Here is a 16,889-nt window from a genome sequence, read left to right as displayed (position 1 = left end):
CCGGAAATGACGTAATGTTGTTATTATTCCAGGAAGAAGGCAGGGGAAAGCACTGAACTGCGTCAACAATTGTTTTCATGATTACACTCATATTTCAGCGTGGGTTCATCATGACAAGTGGGTATGTATAAAGTTTATTTTATAAATATGACCGATAAAACAGTTCGACGCGAGTTTTAGGAGCTACCTCGCCACATCGTTGCCAAGTGTTTACGTTAGCTAACCTTGTCCTCCAGTTGATAGCATTGCTCCTCAGTTAGCTGCTCTGTTTTTTTACGTTGAGGGCGTTATAACTTTACCAACTTAACGTAATATAATCAAGGAATTCAAGTGAATATTTTACAAAGTAGTTTTTACCAAATGACATAAATGTCCGTCCTGATTTTAACACGTTGCCTTGTCTTGTAAAGTATGTGGCTAAACGATAGCTAGTTAGCCGTGTAGCTAACTTAGCCTGATATGATCTATTTTTTCCACATTAGGCCTCGTCGCGTAGTTTTTATTTGACAAATGGCGATTTCAACGACTAGGTTGAACTTTTGACAACTTAAACACGAAGCTGAGGACTTCGTTAATCGCTGTAGGCGACAATATTATTCAGTGTTTGTGATCATCATTCGAGGAAATGTTTTGACTGACTCAGGCCTAATTACGCCGGGGCCACAATTATATCAGCTGAGGCCCAAATGAGTCAATGTGGCCAGCTGGAGAAACAAACAAACAAAAAAAAAGAGTCTTTCTCTGCTGCCATCTAAACTAGGTGGTACTAAAAGCATTTAATCTACCTGATTATAAAGCTAACTACTTAGGGTAGCAAAAAATGCAACTATCTCTCCAAACAGTGACTGAAATATAAAGCAATTTCTACCATGAAAGCGTCAAAACTGAAGCTAAATTGGGCTTATCCATCACTGACGAATACTGTTTCCTAAGGATTTCTTAAAAGGTAGACTTACAACACAATAATGTCGTGAAATAAAAATATTGAAGGCTGTTCCTGTGACATACCAATAAAATAAAATAATATAGGAAAATCAAGTGATGTGTAACTTTTAGTAGATTATCTGTTTCTCAGCATGTATTGAAATGCAGCCTTTAAATATTAATGTTTATAAATAGAAATAGAGTTTGACTATCGGTTTTGCTTTCATATTATAGTAGAATGAAAGTAATAAGGACGATCCTTGAGCCAATTACGAAGTCCAATACACAAGCAGTAAAATTAAAGCATCTGAGTTTTATTATCATAAATTATAGTTTTATCTACTGATATTATCAGTTAAGATCCCCAGCCTCACCCAGGTCATGGATATTCAAGAAGAGTTGAATCGAATGCAACTGGACATGGTTGTAGAAAGTTAGACGTTTCACCTTGAGGGGAGACGTCTTCAAGTATCTACTCGGGTCCAGTTGCCCTAGATTCAACTCTTCTTGGATTACCACAGGGATAGATCTGTTTTCTCATTTGCAAAAGCTGATTCAATTTTGCATTTGAGGAAGGAAACTGTTGCAGAGGTCCATTGTCACACAATCCTCTGGGTATTGATGTATTGTATATGTATTATGTGACCATGTCGTATTCATCAGGAACTTGTTTTCAGTCATTGGTAAATACATAACATGAACTGAACCAAATTTAAGGCAACAAAAAGGCACAACTGGCTTTAAATGGACAGTGTTATTGAAGTGTGTTGAAGGTAAGTAGTATCATTAACTTTCTGTCCATTATGCTTTTATGATGACAGGTGACTTGTACTGTAAAAGTTTATGTGATAGACTTTGCCTGAGTGTTTGAATTCCTAATGAGCATTTTGTTTGAGAACCACTTCCTGCTGACAAGGAATCATAGACAGTCTCTGTGAGCCTCAGTTGTCAGTCAACAGCCAGCGCCGACTAATGCTCTATATTTAAAACAAATACTACTTGTTTTTATGTAGTGCGGGGTAACAAGGCATAGCACCACCCAAACATAAACAATATGTGACTCAAAAGATAGTAATGTGCAGGCACATTCCCCAAAGGCTTAATGGTTGACTTACAGGCTTGTGTTTGAGTCTAAAAAGAAACAACAGCAGGCTGGGCTCACAAGAGCAAACATATTCATTCACAGGTCTAAATGCAAAGCAATAAGCCCGTATTCTTAAGTAATGACTAACTCTGCTGACTCTCCTTGAATATGATGATAGTCAACCTAAGCCAAAAGATAGCCTAATATGTTCCTGCATTAAAATGTAGTTCTGAGCTATGTTTTAAAGATAGGGTTTAAATAGCTTTTACTGTAAACCAGATAATTTTGGGCAATAAATGACATTTATCAACATTATTCAGTACCGATACACAGTAATCATTAGAATCTTGTACTTAATTTTATTTCCTAGTCTTGAGCTGGTTTGCTTCTTGTCTTATTCTCAGTTTTTGTAAGGAGTATTATTCCAGTTGTTTCTGTGGTTATTATTGCTTTTAATCATATATGTTGTTGCTTGTCTTTTCTTGTGTAGCCACCACTGAGTGATTTATGGCACTGTTCCTGGACGGGACTTTATTAGGCAACAATATGGACACATCAAACTTTGCCCACGTCATCTTCCAAAATGTGGGTAAAAGTTACCTGCCACATGCTGCACTGGAGTGTCACTATACCCTGACACAGTTCATCAAACCACATCCAAAGGACTGGGTCGGCATATTCAAGGTGAATACCCCTTTTCAACCCCTTTTCAATTTATCAGTGTATCATTTGACAAGAACACCATATAAATGTCTATTAGCAGTAGTAGTGGAAGTAGTAATACAGTGTACGGTAGCACATTATAGATTCTGATGGCTAAAGATTTAGTAGTCATACCATATTATTTTGCAGGGGATATAATACAGTGACTTACTGATTTGCTGGTCAGAAAAAAACACAAGTGAGTGCAAGTCAGCCTGACTTGAAAAATGAGTTTGGCAGAGTTAATGGAGCATTTTGACCTCCACCACACACTTGAATGTCCCACATGGATCTCGTTACAGGAGCACATTAAATCAAATACAGTGGCAAGAATTTATTTTAGCTTTATCTGTAGTGAGTCGTGGATGGAGACAGAGGCATGAACCACATGCTTTTTATCTAACAGACACGAGATGGAAGCTGAGATAAAGACGGAACAGAGAGAATAAAAGTATTTCTCTGTTGACGACAGTGTGGTTGCAGCGGTTGCTTTTTGCTCATAGGTTTGAATTCAGGGATGTACTGTCATCATGCTCTTATTCTGGGACCACACAGTAATGCTTTTTAAATAGCCACAGGTAATTGTTGCAGCTTTTGTTCAGTATGCTGCAGGGTGATTTAAATGGTTGGTCTCTTTGTGAAATTGATTTTTTTTTTTTTTTTTAAGAAATAAATTATACTCATTTTGTCTAAAAATTAATGTCAGTGATTTGCAACTTTGGTGGTTTGAGAAATTGATGGATGGTAAGATTTGTGCCAAGCATGCTGAGAAATGACATCATATCAAGCCAATGTCTGCAGGCTGTTTTAATACTGAATTAAAGCCTCTGTTGTAGCTGGATGCCATATCACATTGTGCTCTTAGCCTGAAGATAGGCACCAGTACGCAGAACAGATCTTGAAATTACAAATTTCTTGAGGCTCTGAACCTAAGAGCCGAGCTGGAAAAGGCTGAGTGCAGGATCGTAAATCGTTTAAATGTTCTTGGCAGCGCTGACAGATGAAAACTTGCCAAGTTCTTGTGTTTGCATGCATAGAGATACCTAGATACGCTGTGCATGAGGATTAGCTCCTTATACACATTGCGTTGCTCTTGGTTCCCACACAAGCCGAGCAGCTTCTGCTCAGGATCGCTGGCAGTGCTACTGGTGCCTTCTGGGGGTTTTCCAGGATGTCTGTTTGGGAATGGGAATACGTATATTGCATTTTCTAATATGTCTAATTATGAGATGGAGGTAAAACTAGAAAATATCCCCTGGTTCAGTCAGTTGTAATGCGACTTGTCAGCACAACTGTCAGTAAGTTGGTTCAAGAAATTATACGTTTGAAGAATTATGACGACTTTGAAAATGAATTATTTTCAGATTCGTAATTTATGCTGTCACATGTCAGCCCACAATAATTTACAAATGTTTAAATTACACACTTTTACTTGGCAGGTCAAACAAAAAGTAAATATGCTGTTGATGATGAATAGATAGGAGACAGGTTCTTATTTGCTCTTGAACAAAAGCAGCCTTTGGCCCTTTGATGTTGGAACATTCACCATCCTTCCTGATGTGAGCTGTTCTCAGCTCCATGCAGGAATGTTGTTGGGACAGGTTGTCAGAGTGGCCCAGGACAAACCAAGAACAGCTTTATAATTAACCTGTCTTTGAGGCAGGACTCTTTGTGTGATTCATGACCAACTTGCTCCTGAATTTACACAGTCTGACTGACAATCCATTACCCCCTGCAGCAACATCGCCACCAGCTCCTGTCAGCTCTCTCTCTCTCTCTCAGAAGTACGAACTTTGCTGGAATGCCGGGGAAATGTTTTTAAGTTAAACAAACATATTCCTTCGGTTTGGCCCTTTTGGTCATTTTGGAATTTCTCACATGTTTTTGGAGATCACATTGTTGCTTGTGTTGTCGCTTGAGTCACCATTTCTAGTTTTTACTGGATGCTCTACCCCACCTCTTCCTCCTCTACTCCTATTTATACACGTTGCAGACCCGCGTTGGAAGTGAAAGAGTTCCTCTCAGAGTTTTCACCCACCACCACCACCTCTGCGGCTCTAATGAGTGGACTGGTGAACGCTAGCCTTCAGTAATGACTTTCACTAACTAGGTGCATGTTTTAATTACTTCCTGTTCTTTACTGCTGGGGGCTGGAAATGCTGCTTGTAACAATTGGGGGTTTTGGAGCAGCAGGGCCTTCTATCTCTGGCTCTGATGAACACTTGCAGTATTGTAGCTGTAGGCTGTTTGTACACAGGTGAGAGAGTAAACTGCTCCGATTTTTTTGGGAAGAGAAACCTGACGACCTTTAAAAACAAAATCTGTTGCAGAAGCATTATGTTTAAACATGATCAGCCTAAAATATAATTTGGGGTAAAAAAAAAACTTTAATAGTGATATCACACAACTTATAATTTGTAATTTGTAGCAGAGGCTGGTGTAATAGGCTGGTTTGACTGGGCTTGTTGTGGATGCGTGTGTGCGCACCGAAAGCCAGCCCACTTGATGTGACTCTGATTTTGTCTGACAGTTTTATGGCACCGGGCTGAAGTTATGGATGTATTTTCTGTACTCCCCCCTCATCAGCCATCAGTTAACAACACATAAAATACATATAATTACATTTTGGTTTTCATTTTCAAGTCGCCTATGTATAAAATTTTCACCTATTTCCCTCTTCCTGTTAGAAGTGAGTTGTAGCTACATTTCCACGGTTTGGCTTGTTCATGACAAGGGCCTGGCCCTCGCGCACGCACATGGTGACTAGGAGCTGCAGTGGTTTACAGGGGTTTCTCTCAGGGAAAAAAAAACGTCCCAGTAAGCATTGTCTTGCACTATCATTTCAGCGTAGATTGGAAACCCCATGATTAGGGTAATAAAGCAGTTTGCGATATTTTGGAGGTGGCACTGTGTGAATGCTAGGAAGTCTCCCCGTTAATCCTCCATTGTTATTATCTTACACTGATGTGGTGAGAGCGCCTGGTTGAATGGATTCCCCACTATGTCTCACAGGTCGGTTGGAGCACAGCGAGGGACTATTATACATTCTTGTGGTCGCCTCTGCCTGAGAACTACGTGGAAGGCACTGCAGTCAACAGAACAGTGGTGTTTCAGGGTAAGATCATACCATAGTTTTATATACGTTTGACACCTCTTAATAACCACATATCAGAGGATTGTTAAAATTTTAATACCAAGTCACTGGCTAGAGCTAAATGAGAAACTTTGCCCACAGATCTCTGTACTGGTGTGAAACACATTTTAGTTAGGTGTTTTTCTCCCCCCCCCCCCCCTACTTTTATGCTGCTTTTTATAACGTGATAGAAACTGACACAAAAGGGAGGAAGACATATCTGATTTGTTTTTTTCGATTGAAAAACACTTGTAGTGTTTGTTCCAAAAATCCAAACAACTACAGCACAACACTTTCTCCACTTTTATCCGCATTATCTCCACACTTATGTCAAAGCTATGATTTCCAAAGTTAAATTATTCATAAACATCTTTTACTTGGTTGCTCTGTGTTCACTGTGTGTCATTCCTCCACAGGATATTATGTGCCCAACGACGATGGCGAGTTCTACCAGTTCTGTTACGTGACCCACAAAGGTGAGATCCGTGGAGCCAGCACGCCGTTCCTGTTTCGTGCCAGCAGCCCCTCGGAGGACGAGCTCCTGACCGTGGAGGATGAATGCAACTCCGACATCCTGGTGGTCACCACCAAGGCTGGCTTCCTTGAGGTATAGCGCCTCTCGGCAGTCCTACTCAATACATCACTGCTCACGGCGAATTTATCATGTGAAATGTCCCTGAACAACTTGAACAATTGATTTCTTTTGCAGCAAAAAGTGGTAGAAGCCGAGAGAGAAAAAGAAGAGCTGGTCAAAAACATGGCTCTCCTACAGCAGGAGAAGGAGCAGCTGGAGGTCGAGAAGGAGACCCTGCAGAAGCAGTATGAGCAGGAGAAGGAGGCGTGCGCCCAGCTGAGGAGAGAGAACCAAGTAAGCAGAGAGAGCTAGCAGTAAGGATGGGAAAGTCATGTCTGATGCTTTTCTCAAACTTGCAGATGAAGTGAATAAAAAGACATTGTTCCTTTTTATATCATCATGTCTTTGTATTTCAATTTAGCAACACATGTTGAAAGAATATCATTCATATGATTGATGGTAATCTTTCTTTCTTGGTTTTACATGTGGCCAAACAGTCTCTTAGCACCCCCTAGTGAAAGACTGCAAATATGAATAGCTATCCAAACTCGTGATCCACCAAAGTATAAATCACAGTCTGACAGATATGAATGTCTGTATTATCAAAGTTGTAATTCACCTTTTTATAGCATAACATTAAGTCTTAAAAGAAGTGTCAGTAATAATTCATATTGCTGTCCTCTGCCATAACTCTGCTGGTTTTAAAATGGCTTTCAGATGAAAACATGATTACAGATTTTGTGGCTGTTAATTTTATGGCTATACTTTTTATATGATTTTTTTATGTGGTGTGAATATAAAGATTCCAAAATTCTGCCTATAAACAAACTGTAAAAAAAAATCATTTCCTTTTGCTTTTTTTTGATGTCATCTTTTAAGATTGAAAACTGTGCTTCAAGCCATAGTGTTCATTTTGATGTAGACTTTTGTTTCAAAGACAATAAACTTTTTATGTATTGCACACGTTTTCCATAAGAGTCAGTGACAGAGATGGAAAGTGATACAGTTGGAAGATGGCGTTATTTTTTGCTATTTTCATTTTTTCACCCTTTCCAGATTTATGTCAGTCTTGGCACAGATTCAAGTAAAGTTTTACGACTCAGAAGGACTTTCTTTAGATCATGCCAGCTATCAAACTGAAGTATTCCTTTCGATTCTGTTTGGTCTTCAGTATTGTTTGAGTTTTTATTCCATTTGTGGCCAACATTATATTTTATTGTCTCCCAGGAGGTGCAGAATTCATCCCACGCCCTGCAAGAAGAGAAAGAAGAGGTGAAAAGGAGACTGGAGGAAGCCACAGCCAGGGTGATACAGTTGGAAGAGGATCTGATCGGAGTCACTCAGAAGGGCCTGCAAAAGGAAACTGAGCTGGATGGGTGAGTTCAACAGTGCATCAGTCAGAAAGAGCTGTGGAGTAGTACCTTACTCCTGTGATCATCGCACACCTCTTAGTAATTAGTTAGCTATGTACACATTTTAAGGCGATAATCTATGATCTGTTCTGTAGTCAGTTATGCCAACACTGAATGTAAAGATAGACATTGAGAGGGGTGATACAATGTGTGACTAACCTTGTCATGGCCTTTTCTTTAGTCTCAAAGACAGAGTGAAGAAACTTACAACAGAGAAGGAGACGCTTGAATCTCATCTCAAGAATGAGAAAGATGAGAAGGAACTTTACAAGGTAATGCCTTGGTTTGAATTAATTGTTTTTTTGTATTTATTTCCTCAAAAGGGTCACGGTCTGATAAATTTCCTCCTGTACTTGTTCTGAAACAAGATTAATAACAAAACACGGTTACATGAGAGAACTACATCACATGACAGCGTCAGTGGGGTTGGCTCAGCAGTGGGTTGGTTGACTGCTAAATTAGTGACAGCTTTGCAGGCTATATAATTTACAACATTTTTGTTATATTAGAGCTCAGGAAATTAAAGGTTCAGTTCATCAACTTTTTTGGTTTCTTTCTTTTTTCCCCCCCCACTTTTTACAACCGGGATTATTTTACGTATTGTTGCCCAAACATGTACTTCTAAACAAGGTTTGCCTTTTTCTGTCTCCCTCTGGTCTGTCTGGTGTTTCTGTGTCTTTGTTGTGGTGGGCACAGCACAGGAACTGGTGGGAGTGTCATACGCTGTAGAAATTGAGCCAAAAACCTATTCCTAATTTAACTTGCGCCGTCACACTGGGGTCGTCCTACAAGGGAAACTTTATGGGCCCATTTTCAATCTCTGTTTTGTAATTGAGGTCATGCAACATTTATTTTTACAGTCATATGTTCTTTGGTACATGATCATGATTGAGGCAAAAGCCAACAACTTCATGTTTTCCACTTTCTCACGTGTTTTATAACCTCGTGTGTGTGTGGGCATATGTGTGCACCAGATTCACCTGAAAAACCGGGAGCTGGAGAACACTAAGCTGAGTGCCGAGCTGCAGATGCTGAAGTCTGTGGACGTCAACAAGGAAAACACCATTGCCCAGTTTAAAGAGGAGGTGGGACGCCTCCAGGCATGCCTCACTGAGAAGGAGAAACAGTACAGAGAGATCCTGGCTAAAGTTTCCCCTCTGGTAAAAAAGATGTTTATTTTTAAAGCTTAAAGAAGAGAATTTGAAGGTCATAAATAATACTATCAGGAATATAAATGATTTAATGTAACAACACATTGATGTGAAAATGTGTTTGTCTCTGGCAGGGAGATATGAAGGCCCTGAAGGAGCAGCTGAGGCAGAAGGAGGAACAGCTCCAAGCCAACCAGCAGCAGTCCGCCCTGTTAGCCGCAGAGTTGCGGGACGCCTCCAGGACCCGTGACCGCACCATGTCTGAACTGTACCACATGAAGGTGGAGGCCGATAGCCTCCGCCAGGCCAAGACCGAAGCTCAGGCCCAGTATATCCAGCTGGAGCGCCTGGTAGAGCAGATGAAGACAGAGGCCAAAGAGGAAGCAGTAAGATGATGATCAATTTACACATCAGACTGTTTTAGATTGAATTACATACACAAGAGTGGTTGTGAGCACAAATATAAAACTAATTTGTATCCTTTTGTTTGGTGTGTAGATCTAGTTATATTTATCCTCACAACAAAACGTACCACACTTTTATCATTAAGACAATTTAAATCCATAACTGCATCTTATTTTACCTCCAACTGCTCCTGTTTTTAACTAGACTTCTCTGTTTTCACTTTATCTTTGTGTCTTTTACTTTTTGATATTTCGGATATGCTTATATGTTTCAAACAATGGGCCTCATTCACCAATATCTTCTTAAGAATCTTCTTAGATTCTTTCTTAAGTTGTTCTTAAGAAGTTCCTTAAGAAAACCCTACGTCAGATTCATCAACGCGTTCGTAAGCCTCAGAATTGTTCGCAGCTGTGTTCTTATGCCATCTCCTCGTAAGTTGAGGGCGTGTGCCAGGTGAGTCTAATTAACATAGGATTAGCATAGGTAACTGCCCCATTAACGCCCGTAAAAGGGCATGAGACTGCAGGGCCGTGTGCAAACAGCACCCACAGGCACTGAGCAGAGAAGGTGAAGTGAGAAACAAAGTTGAAATGGTCAAATGAAAATCTGGGAGGGAGCACCAGACTCCAAACGTAAAAAGAACTTAAGTAGTGAAGTGGCGCTACTGCAGCAGGAATGAAACAAAGAAACAAACAAAAGGCTTATATTTAGTTTATATTTTTATATTTATATTTAGGCTATATTTAGTAGCGTCAGCAGTGGATGCAGCTCTTCGGGTTGTTATCAGAGAGACCACACTCTCACGTGTGCCATCATAAATATCATCATATTATCACATGTGAAAAAAACAGTTGTGTGTAGTATGAACACTTACAGTAAGTGCAGTATTGCAGGCCGCAATTAGGGGGAAAAAAAGCATATCCCCCCCCCCCCCCCCCCCCCCCCCCAAAAAAAAGAGAAAAAAACCCTGATATGAATTAAGTGTCTATAATGTTTTTTAAGAGACTGCAATGATTTGTCAATTATTATTATTATTAATATATATGATTATTAAAAACATCATAAAAGATAAGAAAATAATTCTTATTCAAATCATATAATATCATACAACTGCAGAACAAAAGAAAACGCTGTAATCGGTTATTTTTGCAGAAGTCTCAGCACTTAAAAGTGCGTAAGTATACTCCTGACTGTTCGTAGATTTTGTTCTTAGTTATGAACAAATTCCAGATAAGAAAACATTCATGAATGCCACAATCTTCGTAAAAACTTCGTAAGTAGGACTTAAGAACAAATTTGTTCTTAAGAACGGTTCGTGAATGAGGCCCATTGTCCTCAAATGTTTTGTGTTTTGTCTCGGCTTTATTGTAAATGAGGTTGCTCCTCAATATATTTCTGAAGGTTATAATGATAATAATAATAAAAAAACAACTACACTTTGATATTATAATTCACAGAGGCACTGCATATGTACGTTACATACATATTCATATTCCATATGCGTTAAATTCTGGTGCAGAGAAAGTTAGACATGAGGATCAAAATAATAGACACACAGAGAAAAGGTTGACTCTCTCCCATACAGTTTTTTATGGTAGCCCATCCCTGTTATTAAAGGAGGCTGGAGCTGTAGGCTGTAGTCAGATATTCTCCTCTGATCAGTTCAGTTTCTTATTGATCGTCGTACTTTATCACTTCAGCATAATTTTACAGCACACCTTCATTTTGAAAAGACTATTAGACATTGTGGATGATTTCTCGAAGGCACTATCTTCTATCTCTACATCTCTACATCTTAATGTGGCTCTTAGCAGTTGGCCCATAACTTTGGTTAATATGTCTGTTCTGTTCATCACAAGGCCAAAGCCGAGGAGGAGGCTGCTGCAGACCCAGCTGTTGTAGCAGAGCTGCAGAGAGAAGTGGAGGACCTGAAGATGCGGCTGCATATGGCTGCAGAACACTACAAGGAGAAATACAAGGAATGTCAGCGACTGCAAAAACAAGTGCTTAAGCTCTCTGAGCAGCAAGGGGTGCGTCCCACCAGATACCGGCTGACACGCTGTATACATGGCCCCCAGACAAGTGAAAGAACAGAACTTGTTTCTGTAACACTATGCCTACCCGCTAAATATTCTCCTTTGTTCCATTCACAGTTCGTTTTTATTATCTTTTCTGTTGTTTTCTGTCTTAATGTTGCGTCTAAAGCTAATTTTTGACGACCACTGTTTTCCTAACCATAGGAGCTAAAGAGGAGCTCAGCACAAGAGACCACAACAGTCCCTGCATCAGTGAGTCCAGACACATCAGTGCCAGGTATGTTGACACTAACTGTGCCAAACACTAAGTTAAAACTGCAATCAATTATTAAAAGTGCTGATAAAGATAATACTCTATTAGTTTATAAACAGTGTTATTTCTATTTTGGTCCTTGGTATTCGACACATTGTTAGTCAAATATAAAAACATTAAAGTATAATGGGTTATCAGTTTGTCGTTTTAATTATCAACAGATGAACTAACAACAAAATAACTGTGTCTGGTTGCTTTCCTTCAGCTCACACTCTGACTCTGTCTTCACAGGAAGTCCAGGCTCTGCTGATCCCATGCTTGAAGCCATCATCCAGGAGAAGCTCAAAGGCATCAGCAGAGAGGCGTCTGACAGAAATGACAAGTACAGAAAATGCAAGCAGTTGCTGATGGTGAGAAAACTATTGTTTGTGTGAAGTTACTGGTCGTTTATCCCTAAATTAGATGTTGAAACCCTGTTACGAAGGACTTCTGTGATACAAACGTACAATATGGTGTTAATACTCTCTAGGAGGAGAAGGAACGTAGCTGCATGTTTGCCGATGAACTGGCCAAAATGGAGGTGAAGTTTAAGGAGCAAGTGAAGATGAATGAGAACCTGAAGCTGCAGCTGGCAGCAGAGGAAGATCGCTACAAGGTCAGTATGGCCGGAGGACAGGCTTTTAGCTGCCTTTGAAGCAGCTCCGTCTTCAGACTCCTCTGTGTTTTTACCGCTGGGTCTGGCTGGTCTAGCTCAGGCATCGAACCTTTGATGCTATCTCTCCCCTCGCTCTGACAGTGTTGTTTATGAGTAGGCCTATCTGTGAGACGACATTTTACTGCTGTTTATGTCAGGATCTGGTGACAAGCGAAGCTTGGCTCTGAGGAGTAATCTCCAGTTGCTGGCTAATGCTGTGCTTGGCTCGGGTCAGGCGGATATTTGCTTAGTGTCTCAGGGGAATTCAAACAGGTTGTTTTGCTTTGAGCAGTATTGCACATAAATCAGTCCCCAGCAAAGGGAAGCTTTTTATGGGAGTGATCCATTAATGCCACGCACTGTGTCCTGACTGTATTTAAATTAGGCATTTTTAGTCAGTAGCACATGTCAAGACAAGGTTGAGAAAATCTCTCTGATTTTGTATCTTCTGTCTTTTCAGAGCCAGGTAGCCGAGAAGGGACGGGAACTGAAGGAACTGAAGGACACTTTCGCACTTGTTGTGAAGGAGAAGGAAAAACTGGAAGGGGTTTGTGACAGCTTTCATTTTTGCTTTTATAGACTTATTCCACGCTAAAAATTCCCTGAAAAGTGCCATTCGCCTGGCATTTTCGCTCTACCAATCTGGCTTGTGTTTAATATGCCTCTAATTGTAGAAGCAAAGTAAATGAGTTCTTATTTTCCATTCCATTACTTTGGACCACAGCAAGGCCCTCATTGACCTAAAATATTGCTTAGAGGTAACGCTGTTACAGCTAAGAGAGGCAGAATGACCCAATTTGAGGTTTAGACTGTAAATTAAATTGGCGTCTGCAACTAACATCAATAAAACACAGCGTCCTATTCCCTTTGAAAACGAGAAGAGTTTCTTTTTTAATGAAGGTGCTAATTAAACTGTGTGAGCAAGACTAAAAGCACGAGCTCCCAGCTCAGGCGCTGCTGTGTGACTCTAGCACTGATGTATTGCTCAGCTTGACAGACTGGGAGGCAGAGAGAAATGAAACCAGATCTGTGTTCCCTCAGAATATATGTTGCCCATGGTGGCATTTAATTTTACCAGCGGCCTGTGCCGTAGCGAAGCTTGACTTAAATTCTGCTGTGGCGTCTCCCAGGAGCTGCAGAAGGGCGGCAGCAGTAGCAGGAAGGGAGATCAGGGGGGCAGTGAGAAAACCAGCTTGGAGAGCATCCAGTCCAGTGTGCCTTTATTCCTGCAGTACCCAGTCCCATACGCCCAGGACGCCCCCACCCCCCTTCTGGTGTCTCAGAGCCCCAGCAAGCTGCAGTTTGGGAACCCTTACTCTATCTCAGACTCAAAAGGTTGGTTTTCTTTTCAGAAAGTAACACATATAGCTCTACGCCGATAAGCCTGGATATTACTTATATCTTTACAGTAGCTCTGTCTCTGGACTCTCCCCCTGCAGATGAGGCAGATGAGGAGTTCTCAGATGACCAGCTCCTTCGGCTTCCCCCCGTGGGTCCGCCCTCCTGGGACAGCAATGTGGTGTGCATCCAACCCACCCGCAACCACAGCCGACCAGAGGGCCACGAGGAGTCTGAGGAAAAGCAAAATAACAATGTAAGCCTCTCTCCCATGCGCAGTACACAGTTAAATGTGGTTGAATTGGCTTCTTTTTCTGACTGACTGATTTATTTGTTTTTTGTAAACGCTGTTTTACATTTCCTTTTCAGGGTAATACCGTCGAACAGCCCGCAGCGACCGAAACTCACAGCCCATTTGTGAACGATGGACAAACAGCCTTCTGCTTTGATCCCAGGTAACGCACCCTCACATGCCCAAACTCTCATAAATGCCGTCCCAAGTTTGCCACACCCTACAGTTTTCCCAAACCTGTGCATTGTAACATGTGTAAAGAGTTTGTTCTGCTGCACAACCCCCGCTTTTGTTGGTATTAGTCGAGCAGCAGCGGGGCCACCCACATCGCATCAGACAGATGCCCTTTATTAGCCTGCGCTCCTGGTTTGCCCACATCATCACTCTACTGCTTATTAACGTGAGCTTTTTTTTCTCGCGTGCAGCATGGACATGAAACGATGTCCGCTGTGCGAGGTCATCTTCCCACCCAACTACGACCAGAGCAAGTTCGAGGAGCACGTGGAGAGCCACTGGAAAATCTGCCCGATGTGCAGCGAGCAGTTCCCGCTGGACTGCGACCAGAAGGTGTTCGAGAACCACGTGCTCACTCACTTCGACGGCCACCCGCTCAACTTCGACTAGAGAAACAAGAAAAAATCAGCACATCCGCTCTGCCTACTTCCTGTCAACCACTGAAACAAATCACTCTGCACTCTTTTCTGCATGTAATGGTGTGAAGATCCACTCTTTAGGACTATACTGACTTTCGCTTTGTTACTTCAACTTAGAAACACTTTGAAGTGATGTGAGATTTTAAAACGACATTCTGATTCAGCGTATACCGCAGGGCTACTAAATCTGTTCGCAAATTAGAGTGTTTTTTATAGGTGGGATATTTGCCTTTGTTTGGATTAGGAGAATAATATAGGGGAATAAGACTGTTGTACGTATATATTATGAGTTCAAATTGACTTGGCTCTCACAGATCAGTTAGATTACAGGACGTCACGAATCAGGGAAAGAGAGAAGTGTTTACCAAACGTACATGTACAAAACATCAAACCAAATGCTCCCCTCCCCTCCTCTTAAACGTCACTGTAAAAGTCATTCGCTCAGTCTTTTTAGAAAGCAGCCTTGGTGCACTATATGCAGTCAGGGAGAAACCTTCAGTGATTACATCCCAACATGATTATACAGTATATGAGTCAGATCATCTATTTTAGAATAATCAAAGCCAATGATATTGTGACAGCCTTGATACTTTGTGTATGATATAGATTTGTTTTATGTTAGGTTTCCTTTCGTTTTGATTTAGATTATTTAATTGTTGGATTTTTGTGTCTCAATCTTTAAGAACCTTCATATCATCAGCTGATTGATGCATGCTGAGCTTCTGTTAAACTTCCCTTCTTTTGTTCTTCTCTTTTTCAACATTAAGTTATTTCATTCATAGACCTGTTTCATTTGTTAAGTGAGTGTCATGTATCTCATAAGAACTAATAAAGTCTGTTTGAAAACTGAATGGCAGTTCAAATGTATGTGTGGTGTCAAAACACAATGAATCACGTGATTTTTTTTTTTTAGGCACACATTAGAGGAACTTTTATTCTAAACGTAACAAAAGTTTACATGAAGCAGCTTTTTTTTGAAGAAATACAGTACATCACCATTAGTTTCTCCAAACAACCTCTGGTTTTGCCTTTTCATACATGTTATATGATTGGGGTTTTTTTCTAACTCCAGAAACATATGAAAATATAATTTAATGCACTTAAACACATGACAATACATTCACTGTACACTATATCAAAGACTTTTCCTCCATACTGGCAGTACAATACTGTCACAATAGTTCCTTTACACTAACATCCATGCAGTGGAGATGTTACCTAACGGCTCATTGTTGAGAAATTTCTGTGGCATCTTCTCATCTGCAGTTCATTATTTCATTTCGGGGATGACCGACATTATTATGGCACAAAGTAGAAGCCACATGTTTCTTCTGTAAATGTGCTGAAATACAGAACTAATGCTGGCCCTCTTTTTTTTTTTCCTCCCATTCCATGACAAGGACAATCAACGTGGTTTCATAAGAGTGGTTGAACAGCAGACAGTCTGAACTGGAGCTGCGTGAATTCAGCGTAAATAGTCTGGACTGTCGAAATTAAGCCATATAAAAGATTTGTACTGATTGGAATGGTTCACAATTCAAGGCAACTACTGTACATAAAGAAATCTCAATACTGGAAAACACTGGAGGTTTGGTGTATGTCTTCCCTCGGAGCAATGTAGAACTTGCACATCTGCTCTGAAGGCCTTTAGCCTCGTTTCGGTTGCTACTGTACGTACACCAGAAACAAGATATTGGCAAAAAAAAAGCTAATTTGTTGGCAACTTGTTAGAAAAAGTGCTTTAATCCCCCACTGTTAAATAGCAGGGACAACTGCTTACGTCTTTTTGGAAAGTGATTATGACCACTAGGAACAAAGACTTCCCATGATCCAAGTGAACACGGTAAATACGATCAGAACACTTGGGCAGGATTGTGGTGCTGAAATGCTTTCAAACGTCACCTGAGATGGTCCTTTGGTGTTCAACACACTGTTTGCAGGAAAACAGATGAAGAAAAGGGTGTGTAATACTTGTGATATGAAAGGACAGTAACTAAATCCAACAGCTGATTATCAACAACATTGAACCTGATAAGAGAACGAAACATGTACAAAAGTTTTCAGGTTGGATTTCTCCTGTTAACACCAAACATTCTGATTGTTGTCATTATCAGCCCCTGTCACATTTTGTGGCTCATGTGAAGTAGAGGTAAGGAAATGGTGCCGCCCGCCTTCAACAAACACATTTAAATATATTTCCTTAGTATCGACTGGCTTCACACTGCCTTTGAAGCAGGA

At 40.6% G+C, this 16,889-nt stretch overlaps 1 protein-coding gene across 4 annotated transcripts; it reads left to right on the top strand.

Annotated features, from left to right (window-relative positions):
- On the top strand, window positions 1-15,493 carry tax1bp1b (Tax1 (human T-cell leukemia virus type I) binding protein 1b). Of its 4 annotated transcripts, none has more exons than XM_083990428.1 (18): window positions 1-121; window positions 2,499-2,692; window positions 5,723-5,825; window positions 6,260-6,450; window positions 6,553-6,711; window positions 7,645-7,793; window positions 8,011-8,101; window positions 8,804-8,989; window positions 9,115-9,366; window positions 11,245-11,415; window positions 11,626-11,698; window positions 11,966-12,084; window positions 12,204-12,329; window positions 12,829-12,915; window positions 13,601-13,703; window positions 13,808-13,962; window positions 14,076-14,161; window positions 14,424-15,493. In XM_083990428.1, the coding sequence occupies exons 2-18, from the start codon at window positions 2,516-2,518 to the stop codon at window positions 14,620-14,622; spliced, it is 2,427 nt and encodes an 808-aa protein (XP_083846554.1). In that variant the 5' UTR covers window positions 1-121; window positions 2,499-2,515; the 3' UTR covers window positions 14,623-15,493. The 4 variants fall into 4 exon arrangements, with proteins under 4 accessions (XP_083846554.1, XP_083846553.1, XP_083846551.1 ...); XM_083990427.1 differs by having other exon boundaries at window positions 11,245-11,366; window positions 11,628-11,698; window positions 13,499-13,703; window positions 14,424-15,492; XM_083990425.1 differs by having other exon boundaries at window positions 13,499-13,703; window positions 14,424-15,492.
- Window positions 15,494-16,889: the final 1,396 nt, after the last annotated feature.

Source organism: Trachurus trachurus (assembly GCF_905171665.1).
Source record: "Trachurus trachurus genome assembly, chromosome: 16".
Taxonomy (NCBI): Eukaryota; Metazoa; Chordata; class Actinopteri; order Carangiformes; family Carangidae; genus Trachurus; species Trachurus trachurus.
Note: the sequence above shows the minus strand (reverse complement) of the source record. Positions and strands in the feature narration are given on the sequence as shown.

Coding starts and splice junctions, on each gene's coding strand:
- tax1bp1b (XM_083990426.1), top strand. CDS start 2,516: ATGGCACTGTTCCTGGACGGGACTTTATTAGGCAACAATATGGACACA. Junction 5,826..6,259: donor CAGAACAGTGGTGTTTCAGG/GTAAGATCATAC, acceptor ATTCCTCCACAG/GATATTATGTGCCCAACGAC. Junction 8,990..9,114: donor TGGCTAAAGTTTCCCCTCTG/GTAAAAAAGATG, acceptor TGTCTCTGGCAG/GGAGATATGAAGGCCCTGAA.